This window comes from Lottia gigantea, assembly GCF_000327385.1.
Source record: "Lottia gigantea unplaced genomic scaffold LOTGIsca_156, whole genome shotgun sequence".
Classification (NCBI taxonomy): Eukaryota; Metazoa; Mollusca; class Gastropoda; family Lottiidae; genus Lottia; species Lottia gigantea.
Genome location: NW_008707898.1, coordinates 368482 through 379320, shown reverse-complemented (window position 1 = coordinate 379320; position 10839 = coordinate 368482). Strand labels below are relative to the sequence as shown.

General features: G+C 35.4%; 1 protein-coding gene across 1 annotated transcript; it reads left to right on the top strand.

The window, feature by feature from the left end:
• Positions 1-8604: 8604 nt before the first annotated feature.
• On the top strand, positions 8605-10494 carry LOTGIDRAFT_173342 (hypothetical protein; the record flags this gene model as incomplete). Its single annotated transcript, XM_009050819.1, has 2 exons — positions 8605-8674; positions 9026-10494. The coding sequence occupies 2 exons, from the start codon at positions 8605-8607 to the stop codon at positions 10492-10494; spliced, it is 1539 nt and encodes a 512-aa protein (XP_009049067.1).
• Between the last annotated feature and the right edge of the window lie 345 nt (positions 10495-10839).

The window sequence follows — 10839 nt, the reverse complement described above, 5'->3', positions numbered from 1 at the left end:
TTTGATGGAATTCGAATAAGAAATAAGAAAGTTGGGAATGCGCAAGCGAACAACAAAAAAATCGATATGTTCCTGCAAATCACAAATCAAATTTACAAGTATATACCAAGTTTTTAAGCCGTGGGCGTGGTTGTAGTGTGCTTCAGTAAGCTCAACTTGCAGAATGACTCCTTTGAATCCACCCCAGAACGTCATTATATGCGAAAACTTGACATACACTTACCTAGCAAGTTTGATTAAAATTGGATAAGAAATAAGAAAGTCGGTAATGCGCACGCTCACAACAAAAATTCAATATTTCCATTATATTTAGAATTGGGTTATATACATACATAACAAGTTTGATGAAATTTGGATAAGAAATAAAAAAGTTGGGAATGCGCATGCGCACAACAACAAAATTTACAAGTATATACCAAGTTTGGGTCAATTAAGCCATGGGCGTGGTTCTAGTGTGCTTTAGTAAGCTCAACTTGAAGAATGACACCTTGTATTCCACCCCAGAACGTTATCATATGCCAAAACTTGACATAGTGCATTTCTGATAGAAATTGGGGAGAATGGTACTTTAACGGACATATCAAACTCATTAACTAACATAAATTTGATACCACGATGTTAACGAATATTACTTTTAAATATGCATGTTACATAGACATATTGTATATCACTGGAAAGCTCAGAATCTCAGCATTATGAAATCGAAAGAAGTATTGCTATATCTCAATTAGACTACGGGATACAGCACTGCAAAGGTTCAAAATGGACCATTTTTAAGCCCTTATAAAATCGACAATAGTGGTCTGACCCCAGAGGTCAAAAGGCCATCAGATATTCAAGGTCACAAATTATCAACATAGTAAATATGAAGGTCACCAAAGGTCAAAGTCATGAGATATACGCCTTCAAACTTTGAAAAAAACATTTTGACACCAAATTTGTTCAAATCGGATCATGAATATCTCCAAAATAGCAAGTTTTGCATAATGAGGCAAACCAAGATGGCAACCTATATGTTACTTCCGGTACGAATTTTTCAGTTGTTACACTTTGTATTAGTGACACTAAGCTTATGTATAGTCATTTCGACATAACTCAATTTCACCAGAAGTAATGCCATGGGAAGTACTAACATCGAAACCGGAAGTGATGATCATTTTTGACTATGCAGAATTAATTAAACCCGAGCAAAATCGAACGATCAATACGCCCTATACAGTCCATTTGCGGTTTTTTGCTATCTCACTTACGGTTGCGCAGAACATTTTTGTTTTACATTTAATACGTGAATAGCCACGAGTAACAAAACGTCATGAAGTCCGTTTTGCCGCACCTTTTTCTGGTTCCGAGAAATAACATATTTTATGAAAAGGACCTAGTAACCGAGAATCGTCATCTTATTTAATTTGATTGTTTATCACTGTCTATATAATGACGTCTGGTTCCATCCCACTAAGGGATATTAATTATTATGATGGTAGGGGGTTGGGGTTTTAGTCCCAGAAGCCTTGTCTTTGACAAATGTAATAACATAGCGATTTTTGATAGCAGTACTTGTTGAGACCAATTTATCACCTAAAAAGGATTGTAAACATTTTATGTGTAGCTGGGACACTGATGTCATTGATTTCCAACATTCCAATTTTCTTTCACGAGTCCTGCAATTCCACTAAAACTGAACATTTTATGACGTCACTATCGAAACAGCAGAGCCTATATAAACTCAGTAAAGGCAGCTTTTGCGATAGTGACGTCATAACCGGTAATCCATTTATTTAGTTACAGAAGCCGCAGCTTGGAATGAAGCAAAGAAAAAAAAACACACAAAAACCCCCTTTGGAGATTTGTTCAGCCCAAAATCAACCATGGCCGTGATCATAATCATAATCAAACACAATAATACAGGGGTATCGAATTTTAATATGAATAGCTTTTGACAAATGATGTAGGATTAAATAGCTCAATTAGCTTTTTCTTCAGATAATGTGGTAGAAATCATTGTTTTCTGGATTCCAATGACAACCAACGTGGTAAAAAATCACACTTATAATTATGTTAATTTGGGAGTGGAAGCACTAAATATCTTTTACGCAGAACCATTCATTTACAGGTCAAAGTTTTACTGCTTCCCGATCTGCTTGTTGGAACATATTAACACTTTCGCAGTTTTGAAATCGTTATGATAAGTATACTGTGTACATTGCTGAGTATATATTGAGCTAGAAATGAATCTTTGGGCACTTCAGATTCTAAACTTCATAGCGAAAGGTAAGTCCTGTCTTGTGTTTTATTCCTGCAGAGCGATAATCATATCTATTACTTGAAATGCAGGAAAAAAAAAGAATTTGACTTCAAAGTTACATTATTTCTGATTTTTGATTGAACTATATTTCATAGATTTCAGTAAATACTGTGTTATAATGTTATAATGATTTATTTCAGTATTAACTACAGTACAACTGCTATACAATGCCTATAGGAATGTTCTCAGTGAAGGAAATACAGACGATGTTTCCCAAATGCAAACCAAGTCGCAGGCAAAGAGTAAGGTCAAGCATATCTCTTGACGAATCAAATCCAACTCCTTTCAAATCTGGCAGAAATGAAAGAGCAACCACGTTTTCGCATGTAACGGTGAGCCATGGGAAAGATTATGAGAGGTTGCAACACTCACAAAGCCTGTCCACTCGTCGAAGAACTCTGTCTACTGTTGACGATGTTGCAGATGTTAATATCCTAGAAAATTTCCTTGCCAATGCGAAACGTGAGGTAATGGAGGTAATGAAAATACTGTCTATGACCGATTCAAGTAGAGAATTAATCTTTGAAACAAACGATATATCAGTAAACACTAAATACTGTAATGGCTCACCTGTACACAAGAACAGGAAGTTGTCCGTTGTTGAAGATCTTAAAACACAACTTGCTTTTGTCCGAAAGAATTTGAAGAAGACTGTAAAAATATTAGAAAAAATTGAGCTAATAAGCGAAATGAATCCCGACTTAGAAGCAGAAGGCGATAAACAACCAGAGCAACCTGAAAGGAAAGAGAGCTGCAAGTCAATCTATTCTTCAGGACTCTACAAACACTTGAAGCATACCAAGAAAGCAACACCCTTCACCTGCGACACCGTTCTTCCTGATTTTACAAAAGTTGTTGTTAATAAATATAGTGGTCAATCTTGGGACAAGTTGTGGTCAACTGACAGGTAGAAAATATATACTGATGTTGTTTTTTAATATGTCCATATTTTATAAGAATAAAGAAATATCCTCAATATCCAATCTAGATACCTGATTAACAAATAAAGCTGATTAGACATTGCAAATTGTATATCCATGACCGCCAAATCCCCTTTTTAACATTTGCGATCAAGAGAAAAGAAAATGCAACACAATCTCGGCAACGTTAACCGTGTATGATCCTTAAAAATCTTTTTCACGAATCCACTAGTCTTGGCGCCTTGGATATTAACTAAGGTTACTATCACTCTTTTAGGGATTGTAAAGAGGTTTTCTAGAAAAGGAAAGGGGAAAGAAAATCGTTGAATATTAATATGATGCTTTACAAAAACTTTTATATTACGATACACTGGGCCTTGGCACCAAAGCAATGCTTCTCAACTAGGGGTACTAGTACCCCTTTAATAATAACGTCTGTTGGTCTTGCACTCCTCTAAACTAAACGTTTAATGACGTTACTATCGCAAAAGCTGTTATTACTTTAATTGGCAACTTAATTGGACAGTGACCTCATAAAGCATTTCTTGCAGGAACGAAAACATCCGGCGGAAAATTAGAATGATGTAAATAGAAGCATTTATGGGCTCCAACAAACATAAAACCTCTTCACAATCCCTTTCTTAATGCAATGTGGGAAAGGACACCGTTTGGAAGTTTTTATTAGTCACCTCAGTGACCCACATTCCAACAACAGGCCTTCAAACATGTAACCATATCGTGTATATGCGCCATATGTTACACGACATCCAGTCAAATCTTTTCAAAAGAATACAATATGTAACACGACGTCCAGTTGAATCTTTTCAATAGACTACAATATGTAACACGACGCCCAGTGGAATCTTTTCAATAGTTTACAATATGCAACACGACGTCCAGTTGAATCTTTTCAATAGTCTACCATATGTAACACGACGCCCAGTGGAATCTTTTCAATAGACTACAATATGTAACACGACGCCCAGTGGAATCTTTTCAATAGTTAACAATATGTAACACGACGTCCAGTTGAATCTTTTCAATAGTCTACCATACGTAACACGATGTCCAGTGGAATCTTTTCAATAGTCTACCATGTGTAACACGACGTCCAGTTGAATCTTTTCAAAAGTCTACCATATGTAACACGACGCCCAGTTGAATCTTTTCAATAGACTACAATATTTAACACGACGCCCTGTGGAATCTTTTCAATAGTCTACCATATGTAACACGATGTCCAGTGGAATCTTTTCAATAGTCTACCATGTGTAACACGACGTCCAGTTGAATCTTTTCAAAAGTCTACCATATGTAACACGACGCCCAGTTGAATCTTTTCAATAGACTACAATATTTAACACGACGCCCTGTGGAATCTTTTCAATAGTTTAAAGTATGTAACACGACGTTCAGTTGAATCTTATCAATAATATATAATATATAACGCGATGTCCTGCAACTTTCAAGAATGCATTCAAATTGTAGCGATATGTCACATGCCTCTCATGGAGCGTCTCTGAGGGTTCTACCAAGAAAATTTTCGAAAAAATTCAAATGATTTGGTGCATTCTGACAAATATTTTGGGGCCAAAACATATCAAAATCATATTTTTTAAACTTGTTAATAATTGATTGTGGTTGCAACCCATTTCCCTGTATCCCCACTCGTGCCGCCCCTGTTTACGATGGAACTAAGTCTCTGTCATTATCCTAACTTTTGAATGGTTGTAAAATGGATCAATACTAGAGAAAAAATTAACACTTTAAAAAAAAATAAAGGTGAAGAGAAGCTTTTAACAAATGCCCAGTTATTTAGGTTTTGATCTTTAAAATCATTTTATATGCACGTTGTATCTGAACGCTGACCAATGAAAAGATTTACAAGAAGCATGCGGGTATATATTGTTTTATGGAGTTTGCGTTTGAGTTTGAGTTAGAATTACAATCTTATCAACACAAGGACATTTTAAGCCGACTAGCAATACTATTTTGAGACTGATTTTCAAATTCTCTTAAAAAATGCGGGAAAAAATCAAAAAAACTTCTTGTATTAACAGACAATATTGTTTTTCATCACTTTTATACTTGACCAGTTCAATCACTGCCTTGTTTCATCATTTTTAACTTGACAAGTTCTATCACTGTCTTGTTTCATCACTTTTAAACATGATCAGTTCTATTCAATTGGCCATTGCCTTGTATTGTTTCCAAAGATTAGGTTTAACGGTAACCCTCGTATGTTATCGTGGCTTTCTTCAGGCTTTTGATTTGTCAGATATTTTTAAGAAAGACTTTTTGTAGCACAACCTTGAGATTACTTTTTCTCACCTGGAATCTATTCCTATATGTTATAGCTAACTAAAAATCCATGTTCCCACTTTCAGAAAGTGCCACAACTCCATATTTCAGCTTTTAAAGATGCGCATTTTTATTTGATTTTTATACAAATCTAGAACTTTAATGAGCTATGAAAATATTCTGAGACTCTGTGAGGCATGAAACATTCAGGATTTGTTGAATATATGGTGCAGTCTCCCCAGATTTTATAAATCAGTTAAAAAAAACAGTTAGTCAAAGGTAATAACAAAAATACACGCAACATTCATAAATGCTAAACTTGTAAAGGGAGATGATTCAAATACTTTCATTTAACACACATTCAGTTGCAAATATGAAATATTATGACTGTTAGTTATACTAAGAGACAATTTACTAGTTATATTTCACATTTACTAGTCTAGAATAGTCTTAATACATCAAAACATTGAATTGACAAGATCCATTTCCATCCAAATAATTAATGAATTGTCATTCACAACATTCCATGTGACTCGGCTTCAAAATGTTGTTGACCATAACGCTATGTAGGCGATAAAGGGAGAGAAGGGGTATGAAGAATTCTCAGATTTTATAAATGGAAAAGATCTGTCCACAGGGGATGAGCCAACTTCTTAAGCAGTTAACAAGGATGAGCACATTCACGACTTGATAGCCACTGCCCTAACAAACAAACTTACACCATTATGCATCAAATAAGACCTTTACGAACAATGAAAATCTGGGAGACGATTGCTTCTCTGGAATCAATGATGACTAGATACCAATTGAACTAAACAATTCAAGTTAGATATACGTGTTTTACAAAATACCTGTAAGTTGTAGTCCAGCCATGAATTCTGTTTTATACAATGTGTACAACTACCATCTATGTATTTAACTTCTGTAATTTGATGTATACTTCTCCATTGGGATTTTTAGATATATAATTTTCTTTATCAGTAACAATTTGTTTTCATCAATCTTGAATGTTTTCTCATATAAATAAGCTTCTGAACCAAACCTGAAGAAAATGGGCAATAAATAAAGTTTATGTAATAATCAAAATATTTAACACATTAATATTAGAATATACAGAATACTGCACAAATTGTTTTTTATATTTCTATTGCAACCTGTTCTATGGGACAAAATTGCTTAGGAGTTTCTGTGACAGTAAATAAATGTACAACAGCTCTATAACGGTGAATATGGCTTCGTTTTTTATGTAGGCCTACATGAATTAAGAATTTACAATCAAACTCAAAGTTGTGATTGGTTGCTTAGATATATTATTGATAAAAACTTACATAAATTGTTATTTTCATAACAGGTAGTAGCTTTACCTATAGCCCACACGCATTTAAAAACCATATAAGGAGCAACCCTTCCAACACTCGGGTAAATCTTAATAATTTTTTAAATAAAATATGTCATCAGATATAATGCAAGCACGGTCCCTACGAAAAAAAAACGAAAGTTGGCATAACGCAGACACCACAATTTTGAGTAAGCCTAATTAATACAACGATATTGACCTTACTTTTGGCTATATATGTGACATTTTCAGAAAACAATCTATTTAAAACTGCATATAAATTTTACAATTAATCAAAAGCTAGAAGTATTCCAGATTTTCTAGTAAAAATTCCCAAACCAAAAATGTTATCAAACCAACATCGTGTGAAAAGTCCACTTTCATTTTCTTACCTGCTAATATATCATTCTGCATTTCTCTTTTCCCCGCGCTCCAGATAAATACATTCTTTGTAAAAGATACGCCTCTTGTCCAACAAGTTTCCGAAAATTGAATAACTTTGCATGATCTTTCGATTCCGGATGAATTGAACACTTCATTTTGTCGGTCAGATTGTTTACAGAAAGTTGACCTCGTCGAACTAGAAAAGGTCAACCAGCGGAGCTATATATAAGAATAACGTCATTTGATTGGTTTGATATCGGTCTGATATTGAGATGAGAGGTGAACAGGTCACACTCTCGGCAAGAGACGCGAATATTTAAATTCCATATTTTCAGCTTGGGAACATGGATTCTTGGCTTTAGCATTACAATATCAACAAATTTATCTTGAAATTTTTTAATCCCCCTAAAATTTTATGGAGTGAAACGATGCGTACAGACAGTCCATGGTATACACGTCCTGTTGAATCTTTCGTAAGGTATAAAGTATTTGTGGTCTTACCAAATCATTAAGAGTAGCGCCCCTTTATTTATTTGCATGTAAGCTTTGATGCAAGAAATTCTCATTTAACTATCGCTGTATTCTGTAGTGAGACTCTTTATAACTGTCCGCGTGGTATTTACAAGGATGAATAGTGCGACGAACACATTTAAAGGGAAATATTGTGTCCGGCTCAATGCCAAGAAAGATTATTATTTCATATGTATCTGACTTGATAAATACTTCCATATAATCTTTTCATTTCCCGACTTCAATCACCGTACTTCTTTGGTTCAAAACAACTTTCTCGGATGCAGACAAAGTGATCTTCTGCATATCTGTCACGAAATCAGTAGTTTTGCAGTGATTGGCAATGTGCAGATCACAAGGGAAATGAAATAATGAATGAATGATAACAAATTTATCGAACTCTTAACACAACGTAAGTAAACGTCTGTATTTAAAACCTTTTGTCAAACTACGTTACATTACATTTTTCCGTTTCTTAGTAAACATGGGATTAAAGGGATGCATGTGTCGAAAAAATTCTGTTTACCAGCTTAAGCGCCAAGATCCACCTTCTCCCCTGTTTTTTTTTAGAATGAAGATCTAAAACAAGAGTGTCTTAATTCAATCCAAATCACTTCTATAGTCTAAATAAGAAATTTTGATTTTAGATTTGATCAAAGTTTGGAAATTGAGATCAAATTAAACTATCGGAACATTGGCGTTTTGAATTCCTTTCTGTTAATTGTCGGCTAAAAACCCGGAAGCTAGCGGACACGCTATTTAACCGGATGGTAAGGTGAATAATTCGACGGGTAGATCCCTTTTATACCTCGAAAAGATATTCGTGTAACATACGGGTCAGATTGGAAAAGATGTGGACTTACCAGGTTTGCGTTACAACAATATTATTATTTGGGGCGTTCGTATCTTCAGTAGTAAAAGGTAAGAATTTTGCCCCTTTTCAGACTTATCGTGCTATCAATTCCCTCCTTTCAGACGAGTTCCCTTTGTAACAGTAAAGGTGCTTGCAAGCATGTGCACAATATTACATTTTCATCAGTTGAGTTGATAAATAAGTTATGGGAATAAATAAAAAAATTGACTTTATTATCACAATAATTTAAAGAAATATTATCAGAAAAGTTGCTAATCATTGCAACGTTTTAAATGTCCGTGGTCAGAAATGTCTTTTTGTCACTGATTTTATATCGGGCTGTTTGTTTTGTATGTTGCTATGTATCCTCTTATCGCTACTTTCCTGTTTTTATGGTTTGATTTGTGTTTTATTTGCAGATAAAAATACATATACCCATAATGATTATACCAATGTGAATATTGGTAACAAAAATGAGAGAAGAGACAGCCAACAAAGCCTTAACTTGTCGATCGTTTCAACTCTACCAGAAATCGTGGAGAGAATTAATTCTATAGTGAATCACTCACAAGGAGGAGATTGGGTAAATGCAATAGATGAACTTATCAAGCAGGTATCAGATCGCTTAGAACATGGACACATAGTGCCAGAACCACAGATCGCTTATCCTGGAAAACAACTACCTATAAAAGAGAAGCGTGGACCAAATCTGTTAAAATTACTTGGTATAAGAAATATCAAATCCGTCCAAGCTTATCAACATCAGAATAAAGATAGAAATCAAAAGCCAGATCTTCCATACCATAAACATCATTTATTTCATAAATTAATTGCAACACTTCAGCAGTTTGGTAAATTTCGTAATCAACTTTCAGACTCAAACGGATCAACTGAAAATGGCATGTTTATAAAAAGTCGAGACAAATTAAGGTCTGGAAACGAAAATAAATTGCATAGATTATTACAGGGAGTACACCCCGTGGATAATCTACAGAGTTCCATACTAGAGGGGAATGGTGATCATTCTGGTAACGAACTCGGAGTTTTACTGCATGGACCAGGCAGGCACAGATTTCCGAAACCGGCACAACACGGAATAAGAAACAGTACCAAAGAGGGATTGCACCCCATGGAAATTCTACATAGTTTTATACCCGATGTGAACGGTAATAGTTCAGGGAACATGCTCGCCATTTTACTGCATGGACCAGGTCCGCATAGATTTCCCCATCCTGAACAACACGGAAATCGAAAGGGTACCAAACAGGGATTACGTCCCAGGGAAAATCTACATAGTTTCATATCCGAGGGAAACGGAGAAATGTCTGGTAACAATCTTGACGTTTTACTGCATGGACCCGGTCCGCATCCCCATCCTGAACAACACGGAAATCGAAATGGTACCAAACAGGGATTACGTCCCAGGGAAAATCTACATAGCTTCATACCCGAGGGTAACGGAGAAATGTCTGGTAACAATCTTGACGTTTTACTGCATGGACCCGGTCCGCATGCCCATCCCGAACAACACGGAAATCGAAATGATACCAAACAGGGATTACGTCCCAGGGAAAATCTACATAGTTTCATACCCGAGGGTAAAGGAGAAATGTCTGGTAACAATCTTGACGTTTTACTGCATGGGCCAGGTGGTCATGGAAAACCCCACCCTGAACAACATAGGGACGGTACCGAGCAAGGGTTAAATAGAAACCCTAATAGAAATCCTGGAAGAGATCATCCACATCGCAAGCATGGAATAGATATAGATAAGCTAACACCTACACAACTACATAGTCTTCTCCAGTATCTCAGAAAACTTAAAGAATCTAACGGCAGGGCAACTTTTGAACCGAAACTACATGAACTGTGTTGTATTGTGGGCTAATACCCATTCAGTCAAAGGAGAAATAGTGTGGTCTGGTGGATATTGTACATAATTGAAAAAAGACATGTGTAGAGTTTGGTCGTTGTTTTAAAAGTGAAACCTTGCCTTATTTGCCACCATTACTTGGGTTGTCAATTGACTACTTCAAATTTTCAATCAATTATCATTCGTTGTTTCATATCTGTAAGCTATTTGAGTCTACACAGTCCAAACAATTTTTCGTTTGTTTATCAAATAGAACAAATAATAACAAATTGATAAATAGATAGCTCTTATCTAATGTAATAACTATAAAAGATAAATATATCGGGTGGCCCAGAAAAAACGATAATACTTTACATTCCA